The 15082-nt window shown below is 40.9% G+C and overlaps 1 protein-coding gene across 1 annotated transcript; it reads right to left on the bottom strand.

Annotated features, from left to right (window-relative positions):
- Positions 1 to 1070: 1070 nt before the first annotated feature.
- arsia (arylsulfatase family, member Ia) lies at positions 1071 to 4213 on the bottom strand. Its single transcript, XM_015953946.3, has 2 exons — positions 3642 to 4213; positions 1071 to 2469 (listed from the first exon to the last, which is right to left on the bottom strand). The coding sequence occupies exons 1-2, from the start codon at positions 3953 to 3955 to the stop codon at positions 1071 to 1073; spliced, it is 1713 nt and encodes a 570-aa protein (XP_015809432.3). The 5' UTR covers positions 3956 to 4213.
- Between the last annotated feature and the right edge of the window lie 10869 nt (positions 4214 to 15082).

The raw sequence follows: 15082 nt of genomic DNA on the forward strand, positions 1-15082 counted from the left end.
AAATCGAGAGCTTCGCTTTCTGACTCAGCTCTCTCTTCACCACGACAGACCGGTACAACGCCCGCATCACTGCAGATGAAGCACCAATCTGCCTATCTAATTTTGCTCTGGGATTAATAAAGTATTTTTGAATTTGAATTTAAATTTGATCACACACTACAGTTTTCCCTCACTCGTGAACAAGACCCCGAGATACTTAAACTCCTCCACTTGGGGCAGGACCTCATCCCTGACCCGGAGAAGGCATCTTCTTATCTGAGTGCAAGCGAACGCAGTACCACTCTGCCATTTCTCACTTTCTTTTCTTCCTGTTGTAACACTTAGCTTGCATTAGGCATGCCCTTGGAATTTTCTTTCATTCATTTCCTACATCACTTATTCTTCAGTAGGGTTGTAGGGGCTGGCGCCAATCTCCATCTGTCACGGGGTGAGAGGCAGGGCACACTCTGGCCATGTCACCAGAACACCATCACAAGGATGTATAGAAACATGCATTGAGACATAATAATTCACTAGCTCACACTTAGGGGGGATTATAGATGCAACAAGCCGACTACATATTCCTAAAAGACAATGGTTCAATAAAAGGTATCATTGACTGCTGACATACAAATTAAAATTCTATTTCCTTTTTTCACCGTAATTGTGCGTTTGGGCTACTCAAGGATAAATTACTCTGGGTCTGACCCCATTAGCATCCTGATGCTCAGGATATTTAGTTAAATTTAGAGAAAAGACAAGACAAAGCTTCAAAAGCAATGACACACATTTTCATTCACCAGAGCACATTTATCTGTTTTCTGAACTTCCGTCATGCTTTGTACACCTTTCTAGCTGCTCTGAAACAGTCGTTCACTCGAATACTTTTAATGTTTTATTTTTAGATTCTTTTTAGGAAGACACATTTTAAAACTGAAAGAATACAAGTCGTTTGAAGCATTAAATTGTGTTTTGGATAAAGTAAAGATTAAGCTGCAGCTCAAAAATACCGCTTTAATAGAAACATATCTGTCACTGTTCTCTATGTAAACAGAATTAAGCGGTGTCAGTTTTATTCCATTATTTTGTTTCTATATTCGGTTGGACATAATTCTTTTGTTGAGTTTTCTGAAAAACAATCTACTGTTGATCAGCGTGAGTTTCTTCCTCCACTTTGTGTTTTGTTTCAGGTAAACACTGTCCCACTTGTCTTCTTCCTCATCCCCCACCCAGGGGACCCAGGCACCCCCATTCAGGTGGGGATGGGCCCGCGGGTCCTCTAATGGGTACCTTACCGGTACCGCAGTCCGGTTGTAATACACCAGCCTGGCTAAGAGCTCCTTCACGACATCTGGTCTCTGCTCTGACATATCAAAGCGTTCGTTGGGATCCCGGGAGATGTTGAAGAGCCACACAGATTGTCGTGGTTTAATGTGGCGTTCCAGGACCCACCAGCTGCTGGGATAACCTGGAAGAATCTGAGGCGGGATCCAGTCGCCATATCCAGGATCTCCTGTCAGGAGTTTCCAGTCTCCTGCTCGTATGGAGGCCTGAACAGCTGTATTCCAGATCCCGAATCCTTTCTGCAGGGAGCCGCAGCGTGCATGGTTGTATAAAGGGTCGATGTTGTGAAGGATCTCCCACCTGGGTGACTCTTTTCCTTCACTGATTGCTTTCCAGACATTAAACCCATCCACCCCTTCAGTCAGGGACTCATTACCACCTGCTAATCCCACCAGAGTGGGGTACCAGTCAGTGATGTGGACCAATGCTTTGCTCACTCTTCTCTTTTTCCGTAACAAAGGGCTGTGGACAAACCCCAAAGCTCGGACACCCCCTTCCCAGTATGTGCCTTTGCGTCCTCTCAGAGGCCAGTTATTTCCACCAGAAAGAGGCTGGCCACCATTATCAGTGGAGAAAATAAGCACACTGTTCTGATAGTACCCATACTTTCGCAGAGCGTATGTTATATTCCGAACAGCCTCGTCCACGGTTGAGACCATCGCGGCATACCTCCTACGTGGAATGTTCTCCATCCCTCGATATGGGTAGATGTATTCCCGCGGAGACTGTAAGGGTGTGTGAACAGCTTGGAACGAGAGGAAGATGAAGAGTGGTTGGGACAGAGGATTGTGAGTCGCCAGGATCTTCCGGACTCTTCGTGTGTACAGATGAGTGGAATATTTGCCTTTGTGACTCCCGGCGGTAGACTCTCCCTCGTGGAGGTCGAAGCCACAGAGGCCGGGACCGTCACAGGACTCGTAGGTGTAGTAGTTCACGCTTCCTGTCAGGGAGCCGAAGTACGTGTCAAAGCCACGACGAGTGGGTAGACACTGCTTCTTGTAAAAGCCAAGGTGCCACTTGCCCACCATGTGGGTGGAGTAACCAAGCTGCTGGAGCCTCTGGGGGAGGGTGACCAGGTCAAAGGGCAGGCAGTTGGGCTGGCGGGGGCGGATGATGGAGTGCTGGAGGCCAGTGTGAATTTGGTACCTGATGATTTTAAAATGAATCCCGGACATAAGAAAACACATGATTAATATCAAAAATAGATTCATTATATTATAAAATAAGATTGTGTCTTATTAAAGGTAAAGACATGTTAAAGCTCATGGTCAACATAACATTTCAGTGATTTTCTGTGTTTATTGGTGAAATAAAAATCATTTTTGTAAAAGAATGAATGGCAGTTAAAGGGGAACCAGGCAGTTTTGGCTTGCTTTTAGCACCCCCTAGTGTCTGTTTGTAGAACCAAAACTGAAATCTCCTCGCTGTTCATTCGTCTTTTAAAAACCTTATGCTAACAGTTGAAATGTCTCCCAGCCTTCCTTGGGGTCTACAGGAGTGATTCATCACTAACTTAGACTAATCAGCTGTGTTCATGATCTAAGACATGCAGGAACGTGCTGGAACCAGACAGCAGCGCTTGGTATGTCAGCTCAGTCTTTTCTAACAGAGCGGCCGCCTTAAATTACAAGTGGAATATTCTGGCCACAGGGGGCGATAGGGGCTGGGTGGCCTTTCATCAACTCTGTAAAGGATCATTTTAAAATATTTTAAAATATGAAAAAAATAGCAAAATATACTTTTAAATAAAAAAAGTGTACCAAAAATGCAATTAAAATGTTGTTTAACTTGTTTTAATGCAAAGGAAGATTAAAATAACAGTTTAAAGCAAATATATACCTTGTCTGCATTAAACAGGACCTGAGTCATGCAGCAATTCACATCTTTGTTATTTTTAACAGGTGCTAAATGTATGAAAATCACTTTTGTCTGTTTGATTTTTATTTCAAATGAATCCCAATTATATTTAGAAAACTACATTTAGAGAAAACTATGCCAAACCTCATTTTTGGGATTCATGTTTAGCTTGAATTTGTACTTTTAAAATATTACTTTACAAATAAAATAAGAACATTTAATGTCCCACGAGCAGAAACATGTTGTTTGTCACTTCCCACTCATTACCCAACTAATTAAGACTTCTAATGTAAATAGCTTCATAAAACATTTCTACTGATTAATGATAAAGGTCAAGTCACAGTTTAAAGAAGATTTATTGTTTCTGTTATTTTAAAGCATGAAACGCTAATGCAAATCTCAGAAATCACTTTTGTGATTGTATCAATAAAAACAACTGATCCTGAAGATTGGCGCTCTACCTGCCGGTGATGAATTGACTCCTGGAAGGGGTGCAGATGGGTTGGACGTAATAATTCTCCAGCTTCACTCCATCCGCAGCCAGTTTATCCAACACCGGCGTCCTAATGTCGGAGCTGTGATATCCGATGTCATTGAACCCTTGGTCATCTGTCATGATAAAGATTATATGAGGAGGGTGTGGGACAGAAGAGCTGTCATAAAAAGTTTGGCCAGGCTGATTTTCCACCTGGTTAGGGCTCATCATATCCCAGCTCAGATACCCAAGGCTAAGTAGGCTCATCACAGAGAAACCGGTCAGCGCTGTCGTTGCCATGGCTTCTTTGATGCCAAGTATTTGCTAGATTTTCAAAGATTGTCAGCAAAACATTGTGCAGGCAGAAAAAAATTTTCTTATCGGATGTAGCTGACCCGTGGAGCACTTTGGTTGGAGTTAGAAAATCCAGAGCCTACATGAAGCAAAGCTGCACCTCCATTCTCTCTGACTCCAACCATGTCAGCTCAAAGCATTTCACTCCCGAATGGTCCAATTAACCCCGCCTATTTGCCATGTTGGCCCACTGAAATAACACCAGCCCCCTCCTCGGAAAACACACTGACGTAGCAACATTACCTCCAGGCGTTTAAATCCAACATTATTCTGATCTTTGGTTAAGTCTAAGTACTAATTTACTAAATATTTAACCCACTGATTTTGTTTTGTATTTTTGCAAAACTTTGTAGTTTCTCTTTAAACCTGCTCTCCATGTTTCTTCATGCTTATCTGATCCATGCCATCATTACAAATTACATGAAAAACATCTCCCCTCTGATTGGGCGTAGCCGTTCTGGACAGAGGATCTACAGAAAGAGACCCTCCCTCACAAAATCCACTCCGGGGGAGATTTGGGTTTCAGAGCGGTTGTGGGGCCCTGAAGTTACAATCACAGACACTGTTCCCCACTCCATTCCACAGCAGTCGCAAACACGTTCCTACTATTCCTGCAGTTTTATGAGTGCTGCACACCCGAGGAGAGAGAGAGAGCGCAGACTTCCTAGAGTTTGATAACATCTCCTAGAAGGCATCAAAGAAGCACTTTACAAGTCCTCTCAGGGGTCAGCAGAAAGCAGCAGGACTGCACAGCGTCAGCTCCTGGGCGGAGGTAAAACTCCCCAGCAACTGGTCTGTGTAGACCTGAATCAGGATGTAGATTCACTGTGATAGAAGATAAGGACAATTAACTCATTCATGTTTGACTGTCAGTGCAGGTTTCGGTAACCATGTAATCAAAATTCACAACATGGAGTCATATAGTTAACCAGAGAAAAAAACATATTCAAACTCAGTGTAGTTAGATGGGAGGCAAACCCACAGCTGGGCCAACATGCAGCCCGGTCTATTTGTTATACATTAGGGCTGCAACAAACGATTATTTGGATCATCAATTAATTGGATGGGGTCTTGACTCGATTAATCGCATTAAACGAGAACATTTAAAAATGGCAAGGGAAACACTTTTTCTCTCCTTCTTTTACTTTATTTAACAACAAAACACGATTAAAAAACAGTTCAATAGCGTGCAAAACAACATGCTGTCACCTAAATATATCCATAATTAAACTATGATCAGTAAAATGTAATGTATTTCATTAACATGTTCAGTAAGCTACTGGAAATGCTACTAATATTTATTTCTACTGCGAAAAGAATGTAATGGTAACATATTTATTATGTGCAGGCTGGCAACAATCCAACTGACATTGCGTTCAGGCGCGTTTGTGAATTAAATGCTACAGTGGCTTGCCATATACCTGCAGCGGATTATGGCAGAGTAGACTTGAACCTGACTGCAGTGGTTCTGCTCCATAGCACTGCAGAAAGCTGAGAATAAACAGAATGGTGAGGACTTTTCTTCTTGTAGAGTTTAGACGTCCTTAGTTTCACGACCATCATGTTTTTCTGGAACCCACTTGATCATTAGCCTGCTACCCGCTAGCATTAGCTAATGTGCCCGTAGTTGCACTTTTGATCCCAAACCGTTTCCGCCTTTGTGTCTTTGCTGGTTTCTGTTTTCCTCCACAGCAGTGACAGCACCTACTTTAGCACACAGTGCGTCAGTAAGCAACTTACTGTTCCTCAACAAACACTGGCTTTCTATTGTTTTGATGTGCCTTGGGTCAGCTCTGTTGCCTCCTACACATGAGCTGGCTGCGCGCATTGACTGTTAAATAAAGCTTGCGCAATACAAAAAAAATTGTGCAACACAACGAATCGATGACGAAATGCATTGCCAGCGCATTTTGTCATCGATTTTATCAATTTGTTGTTGCAGCCGTATTATAAATGTGTATATGTCACAATGTCAGTGGGTTCATCGATACATTTGCGTTCATCAATTTTGGTTGAGCCATCCATTTTCTTCCGCTTATCTGAAGTCGTTGTAGCGTTGATAAACTACATATTTAGGAATTAAAGGCTGTTGCTTTTCAGCCTATGTTTTAATTCCTAAGAGATCAAACATATTGATGAATTAAATTGTGTACATATATATATATGTACATAAATATTTATATATTGGATAGAAATTCATACACCAACTTGCTTGGTCTATGTTTAATCAAAAGATTAATATTTAATTTTAAAGATTTAAATTAATAGCAGTTATTTGTTGATTCAGAAGATCTAAAGATCTTTGTTCTTTCAGTGATCAATATGCACTCACTCTGTGTTTATTTCAATGTAGAGTCAAGTTTAAAAAGTTAAGAAATTTATTACTAAACAATTTAAAACATGACAATTTAAAAGACAATTTATAAAAGCTTTGGTATGAAATACTTTGGTATTAAATAGCAACCTTGTGAATGGATGAATTTAAGCTGGAGGTGTGTTTGTTTGCGGGTGAATGCAATGTATTTTATAAATAATTTTAGCTGCAGATTTTAATCTGTGCGTGGATGACCTTTTAGACCCTTTAGTCACAGATTTTTTAAACATCTTGAATTATATGGATTTTACCTAACATGTCACGCAGCCAACTCACCTGGACTTGGTCATCATGTATGCCTATCCACTGGTGTGTCCTCGGTTGTTGACTTGGCAGTGTCCGATCACTATTGCGTATTTTTTAACATCAACCGCGTTATCAAATGTGGGCCCTCTGTGAGAACTGTAAGGAAGCGTCATCTAACTCCTGAAGTGGCTTCTGGTTTTCTTGAAACTTTTAACAATATCCCTCCAACTAACGTCTCCGCCCCTTGTAATGCCATTATCAATGATTTTAACAGAAGACTCGAGACAGCTCTTAACTTAAAACAGATGATTAATATCAAAAATAGATTCAATATATTATAAAATAAGATTGTGTCTTATTAAAGGTAAAGACATGTTAAAGCTCATGGTCAACATAACATTTCAGTGATTTTCTGTATTTATTAGCGAAATAAAGTCCATTTTTGTAAAAGAATGAATGGCAGTTAAAGGGGAACTAGGCAGTTTTGGCTTGCCTGTTTGTGGAACCAAACTGAAATCTCCTCGCTGTTCGTTCGTCTTTTTAACACCTTATTCTAACAGTTGAAATGTCTCCCAGCCTTCCTTGGGGTCTACAGGAGTGAGTCATCCCTAACTTAGACAAATCAGCTGTGTTCGTGATCTAAGACATGCAGGAACGTGCTGGAACCAGACAGCAGCGCTTACTAACGTCTCCGCCCCTTGTGATGCCATTATCAATGATTTTAAAAGAAGATTTGAGACAGCTCTTAACTTGTTCCATTCAAAACCAAAAACTTAGAGTCAAATCATACATCACCTTGGAGAAATGAAAACCTAAGGAAACTAAAGAGAAATTGCAGAGTGGCGGAGAGGAGATGGAGGAAAAACAAATTAACAATAAATCATCAGATATATTCGGAATTACTTAAAACATACAATAATGCCGTAAGAATTTCAAGAAATGCATACTTTTCCAAATTTCTCTCAGACCATAAAAATAACCCTGAAATTCTTTTCTCCACAATCAATATTTTCAACTCCAACATAAACTCAACTCAGAAAACCCCCTCAAACACTCTCTGTGAGGAGTTTGCAGCCCACTTCAGAGGGAAGGTAGACATCATCAGATCTAACATTTTATCCTCTCAACATAACATGGTTTTAGACATATCTCAGAGTGTGTGTCTACCTGAGGAAACACTTGACAGTTTTGTTCTGGTTGAAGCTGAGAGTCTTGATAAAGTTTTCTCCTCAGTGAGACCCACCACATGTGTCCTGGAGCCTATTCCCACTAGGCTTTTTAAACAATTTTATGATTCTTTTAGAGATGAGGTTTTAACTATGATGAATTGCTCCCTTCAGACAGGGGTCTTTCCTGCCGCATTTAAACGGGCAGTGGTGAGGCCCCTGTCTGAAGAAGAACAATTTAGATTTTAATTATTTAAACAATTATCGACCGGTATCCAACTTACCATTTTAAAGCAAAACTTTAGAAAAGCTTGTTTTAATTCAACTTAATGATTTTATCAACACCCATAATGTCTTTGAAATTTTTCAGTCTGGTTTTAGGGTGAACCAGAGCACTGAGACGGCCCTTCTGAAGATTTTAAATTATTTTAGAGTAAATTATGATAAACGGAGGGTGACTGTGTTGGTTGTACTGTATCTTAGTGCTGCCTTTGACACAGTAGACCACACTATTCTTTTAACTCGTTTGAAACAGTAGACCACACTATTCTTTTAACTCGTTTGAAACAGTAGACCACACTATTCTTTTAACTCGTTTGACACAGTAGACCACACTATTCTTTTAACTCGTTTGAAACGGATCGGCCTCTCTGGTGCTGTCCACAGATGGTTCACTTCCTACCTCACAGACAGGACTTTTATGGTGAGTCTAGATACCCGTTCCTCTAGGGTTCATGGGCTTACATGTGGTCTGCCCCAGGGTTCACTTTTAGGCCCAGTGCTTTTTAACCTTTTTATGGTCCCTCTTGGCAGTGTCATCAGGAGACATGGGGTAAATTTCCACAGTTACGCTGATGATACACAGTTGTACATCTCCTTATGACACATGGCCATTGGACACACTTTTTAATTGCATTTTAGACATCAAATCCTGGATGGCAGAAAACTTTCTCCAGCTCAACCAGGACAAAACTGAAGTTTTAGTTATCGGTCCTGAGGCCCAGAGAGAAACTTTTACCAAAATTACAGTCATTGTCTCTTAATCCATCTTCACAAGTGAAGAACCTGAGTGTCATCTTTGACTCTAAGCTGACTTTTATCCATCATATTAAAAATATCACCAAAATAGGTTTTTATCATCTAAAGAACATCGCCAGAGTCCGCCCCATTCTCTCTTGGGCCAATACGGAGACGCTCAACTTTTAACTGAATACTATCTCTTTTTTAATTACTTAATTAATTAATTTGGTTATTTATTTATTTATTTATTTATTTTATGTATTCTTTCTTTATACGTGCTTTTTAAACAGAGTTTTTTACCATAGATTTATGATCAACATTATTTTAATATCTATTTAACTTTTTATATTACAATTCTCATTTTAGCTCTTTTGATTTTATATTTTAACCCTAACTTAACCTTTTTCTAGTGTTTCCTCTATGGGTACCCTCTGCCCTGGGGGCGGTGGTCAGCTGTGGCGGCCTGGGTGCTTTCCAGGTGTGCCTGGGTGGAGGTGGGGGTCTCCTCCCTCCCTGCCCTGGGCGCCCTGTGTCGGTGCCTCGGCTGCTGCTGTGGATCCGCTGCTGCTGGGGCGGATGGCTCCCCTGATGGCGTTTCCTTATCCTTATCTTAGCTGGAGTGGCTCATCTGATTTCAGTCCATCGTGTTTTTTCCATGGGGGAAGGGGGCATGTGTATGTGTGTGTGTGTGTGTGTGTGTGTGTGTGTGTGTGTGCCGGAGGATGAGTGTTGTGAAGGGGTTTTTATTGTCAGACTGTTCTTAAAATTCAGCTTCAATAGTAGGCTCGTGCACGAGGCGTGCATGCTGTACGTGCACACTTCTTCATGAAAATAACAGCTGAGACAGTTCCGTTTGTGTGTGTGTGTGTGTGTGTGGCCCGGAGGACAGAGGACAGGAGAACGTGCAGCTAATTAATTAAATAATTTGGTTCTGTACCTTTCTCTTCAGCACAGCCGAAAAAAGGTTTATGATGGGTCAGTCTCCCTGCATGCTCAGATCATTCCCTTCCCTTGCTTGAAAAATTGTTCTGAAATGAAATTTGAACCCACATCTTTTTTACCTGTGAATTCAATGCCGTTCGGTGAGTCTCAAATAAAAATGTGGATATCTTACTGTAAAAAAACACCATTAATGTAAAAAAAAAGTTTTATTAAACTACATCCACATCCAGAATCGAACCCAGGTTTTCCGCACAAGAGTCTGACATCTTACTAGGTGAGCTATAGCACCAATGACATCTGTTGTATCTGTAATATTTATATCCTTGCTGACAGCTGAAACAACGTTCAAAGAATGGTTTGGAGTGAAAATGGCTATTTTGTTGCTAATTTTCAGGAAATATCTAGAAGAAAGTAGCTAAGGGTCCCCAGAAATGTAGCTAGGTTCATCACTAGGCGTTAGGAACAGCGACAAAGTCGCTGAGTTGGCACTACCTCACTCTCTGCTGCTAAAGCTACTGATAGCAAATGCTACGGGCTATTTATTTACATCACATTTTATAAAATAACAGGACACAAAGTGTCGGTACATTTAAAAAATACTTAAAATAATAAGAGGGGCCCAGAGAGCTACAGAGTGAGTGGAACATTGGGTTGTGAAGGAAGAACAGTTCTCAACAGTGTGATATGAGGGAGTAGAAGGTGAAGCCGGTGCAGGGCCTCTATTATGTTCACCAGCTTCACACTGCTGACCACCCCCATGTCATTGCCGCCACAGTGGACGAGAAGGACATCAGGAGCTGCTCTTCCATGCATGGAGTTGAAAAAGAAGGGGAGAAGGTCTTTCCACCTCAGTCCACACAAACCGAACCAGGAGACACAGACATCAGGGAGGCCAAGGTTGTCTCCGAGGGTCTCTGCAGCTCTCTGGGCACCACGCCTCACGTAGCTGTCTCCAATGATCCAAATGGCTATGGAGAAAAAAATAACAGGTTTGGCCTAGCTGTTTAAAGTACAAAACCATACATGAAGTGGTCAAGACAGGTACTTGGAACTTACACTTGCTGCGTTGTGTAGCCGACGTTGAAGACACACAGGCTGCCATGGTGACCTTTTAACAGATCTAAGAAAAAAATGTAATAAAAGAATGAAACTTAAAAACTCCCAGACCTCATTTCATGATTGCTAATCAGCTATGGCTGATTTATTGTTTGGATCACAGTGAGTTACACTAATTCTAATATATTTTTATTTCTATTATTCATACATACTTTTTAATTGTTATTTTCACATGACTGTTATCAGGCTGTCTTGTTCTGGTTCTCATGATAATAATTCTGTTTCTTCCAGTAAGTTATCTTGTGCTTACTTCATCTGTATAATGTCTCTTTACTTTTGGTGAATTGTACTGAGTCCAGAATAAAGGCTACTTGGCTGTACAAGATACAAACAAGTACTAAGTTTTGGAAATATATGAAATGTATATAGCCTGCTAATTTATCTCAAATACTAATAACTACCGCATTTTCCGGACTATAAATCACACTTTTTTTCATAGTCTGACCGGTCATGCTACTCCGGAGCAACATATATAACAAAATATGTAGGCTACACCGCGCTGCTGCGGGCCGACCCCGACCCAAGAATGAGTTCCCCTGTCCCGCTGGGAGGGTTTCAAACACCGCCTTCTTCTGCTGGAGACCGTGGCGTGCTGCTGCGGCGCATTATTCGGTTATTGTTACCGGTACTTGTCTTGCAATGTGAAACGCTTGGTCTCAGATTTTGTAAGAAAAATAATCAAATTTCCCCCCAAAATACGACTTATATATGTTATTTTCTTCTTCATTATACATTTAATGGCTGGTGCGACTCAGGAGTGACTTATAGTCCGGAAAATACGGTACGTTAAAAATAGTGAAAACTTGCTCAAAGCAAAATATATTTTCATTATGGAAATAACTTATATATCTCCATGAAGGAATTTATAAGATGCTTGAGTAAAATATAGCAATAAAAATGTAACAGATAAATAATTAATTAAAGAAATTCATTTTAAAAATTAGCTAAAACAGATCAAGTAAATGTATTAAAAGCCATGCTAAAAATATTGGGCTTCAGTCTCTTTTTAAAACAGTCTGCATCCCTGAAGTTCTCCAGCAGACTGTTCCACAAGTGTTGTGAAACATGCTCCAAAATAACAAAATGTCACGTTTACTCCTTATTTTAAGGTCTGATGTTCCATATCTGTATGTGGTAAATATCAGGTTGGCTTTTTCCAGGAACAGGACCCAGTTTTAATTGCATAAATATTTTCTATTTTGATGCATCCGTAGTAAAACTCACTTGATAAACAGAACCAAGGTTACTGAGATTAAACTTGGTCTGCAGACAAAATAATGGTCTGATCTGCTGAAGAAAGAAGCAGGTAAACACACCAGGAAGTAAAAATCTCCCCTTGCACATGTTGATATTAGGACTTGTGGGTGTGGATGATGTGGGGAAGAAAAATGAGGAATGAGTCTAAAGCGCGATTCTGCGGGTGGATATGTTTGCCCAGCAGCTGCAGCGGCACCTTTGCTGTGGAGCTTCTGAATATAAGGAAGGTTAAACCCAGAGAGAGAGAGAGTAAAATGATTGAGGAGCACTTTGGGTTCATTACCATTATGTTTATTTATGTACATTTTTCTAGAGTGAGCAACTTGGACATCCAAACGCTTTTTGAAAATACCGGGAAAAAATTATGTTGGTCCCTTGAAAAAAGAAAAAAGGTACAAGTCAATTTAAATCCAAAAGGACAGCAGGACAGAGGGACGTTAATGTCTCAGGGTGGTTTTCATGTAACAAACTGTCTCTGTCTTCAGGCAGCCACACTTACGAGATTGACTCAACTGTTTCTGTTGGTCAGAGTTTTAACCTGCAGCTCCAGGAATCAACAACAGTTTTTCTCATTCCCACCACAAAACAAACAACTCACACACACACACACACACACACTCACTCATGCACACACACACACACACACACACTCATGCACACACACACACACACATGCACACACAAACACACGCGTACACACACGCACACACACACACACACACTCACACATAGACATAAGAGCGTATGACATCCTTTTGGTTTATTGTCACATTGCCAGAACGTTTAAGAATTCAAACCAGACAGTTGTATTTATCATACGGCTAAACTCGTACTACACCTGGAGATGACTTTTAATGACCTTCAAATGCCAAATTTAGCAAATGTTTGGATTCTGAAAGTTCTTTTTGGGTGGCTTCTCTAGGTCAGGGATGAGGTTCTTCCTCAAGTGGAGGAGTTTAAAGAGCAAGTAACGTTTAAATTAACTTTTTTTTGCTGATAAACTGTGTAAATGAGTGTCTAATAGTGTTTTAAATGTGTGTATTCATTGTTTTAGCATTTTGGTGCATTTTCTTTAAAAATTAAAAATTCTGCCTAAATACCACAGTATAGCGCCACCTTCAGCTTAAAACATAGAGTTTGAGTCATTTTGAATACACTTTAGCCAATGGCTAAAGAGAAAGATACTACGTAAACCAGTAAAGTACTACATAGCAGCTCTGTGTCAAAGTTGTAAAGCATCGAGAGTCTTGGCAACGGCTTGTGGCGAGTTGGGAGTTGGATTTGCAAGCCAGTGTAGGACGGTTAGTGGTAGTTCAGGATTAGCATATAGCATTAGCATATCCTAATCTTTAGCATAGCTTTTAGTGTTATACATACTTATTTAGTGTTAGCTTGGCTGTTAGATATTGTAGTTTACTTAGTGTTTAGCTGTTAGTGTTTAGCTGTTAGTGTTATTAGGAAAGTACTTCGGGTTTAGTGTTCCATATCGTGTTAGTATGGTGAGAAGGTGTAGTGTAGTGGGTTGCGGTGGCTCTGTGGGGTTGCACTCCTTTCCGCTGGACTTAGAAATTAGGCACCAGTGGTCCTTTGGATGCTTCCTGGATGCCTCCCTGGTGAGGTTTTCAGGGCACTTCCAACTGGGAGGAAACCTGAAGCAAGACCCAGGACACGTTGGAGGAACCATGTCTCTCGGCTAGCCAGGGAACACCTTAGGATTTCCTCGGAGGATCTGGCCCAAGTTGCTGGGGAGAGGGAAGAGGGCCTTCCTGCTTGGACTACTGCCCCTGCAACCTTACTGCGGATAAGCAGAGGAATCCCAGTGGAACCTCAAAGTGGTCCCAAGCCAACCAAGAGAGACAGTCCCTCCAGCGTGTCTTGGGTCTTCCTTTAGGTCTTCTCCCGATTGGGGGTGCCGGGAAAACCTCACCAGGGAGGCGTCCGGAGGCATCCTAACCAGATGCCTGAGCCACCTCAACTGGCTCCTCTCGATTTCCAGTCACTTCCAGAGGAAATTAACATGGGACATAAACAATCTAAAACACTTAACTTTAACTCCGTCTCAATGAAAGTGTGTTTTCCAAAACATGGTTAAAGTCTGGCTTTAGTCAAAAAAGGCTCATGAACTAACAGGAATAATTAGGTGGATATTTGAACCTTTTCAGCCACGTGGTGAACTTTTCTAAATTTAGATTGAGAAGTACTGTCAGACGCATAAATCAGTCTTTGTGTTAGGCCCAAACTCTTGGATCAACTTGTTTAAATAATTCTAACATAGACATTCCTAAAAAGCAGACACATTCCCAACACCTCTTTACTTTTGCAGCCCTTTGAATGGTCTCCCAGCCTGAAGTGAAATGCAGTAATCACCTAAAGGGGAGCTGAAACCAAGGAGGTGTTGCTGCTGCTGCCGCTCTGTGTTGGTCTGCAGCAGATGTTAGTTTTGGCTGAAACTCCAACTTACTGTTCCTGACTGCTCACCTTCCCCACGAACACTACTTTCTTTCTAATCAAGCCTGTAAAGCTGCACATCTCTCCCTCCTCTTACCCACCTTTACTAATCTACAGGTGCTGGCCAGTAAATTAGAATATCATCAAAAGGTTGAAAATATTTCAGTAATTCCATTCAAAACGTGAAACTTGTACATTATATTCATGCAATGCACACAGACCAATGTATTTCCGATGTTTATTACGTTTAATTTTGATATTTATAGGTGACAACCAATGAAAACATCAAATCTGGTATCTCAGAAAATTAGAATATTCTAAAGGCCAATGAAAAAATGTTTGTTTCTCTAATGTTGGCCAACTGAAAAGAATGAACATGAAAAGAATGTGCATGTATAGCACTCAATACTTAGTCGGGGCTCCTTTTGCCTCAATAACTGCAGTAATGCGGCGTGGCATGGACTCGATCAGTCTGTGGCACTGCTCAGGTGTTATGAGAGCCCA

The sequence above is a fragment of the Nothobranchius furzeri genome, chromosome 1 (genome assembly GCF_043380555.1).
Source record: "Nothobranchius furzeri strain GRZ-AD chromosome 1, NfurGRZ-RIMD1, whole genome shotgun sequence".
In the NCBI taxonomy this organism is placed as follows: Eukaryota; Metazoa; Chordata; class Actinopteri; order Cyprinodontiformes; family Nothobranchiidae; genus Nothobranchius; species Nothobranchius furzeri.

Excerpts from the sequence above, each read along its gene's own strand:
- arsia (XM_015953946.3), bottom strand. The coding sequence starts at position 3,955 with ATGGCAACGACAGCGCTGACCGGTTTCTCTGTGATGAGCCTACTTAGC. Across the intron at positions 2,470-3,641 it reads AGTCAATTCATCACCGGCAG|GTACCAAATTCACACTGGCC; the intron begins GTAGAGCGCCAA and ends TAAAATCATCAG.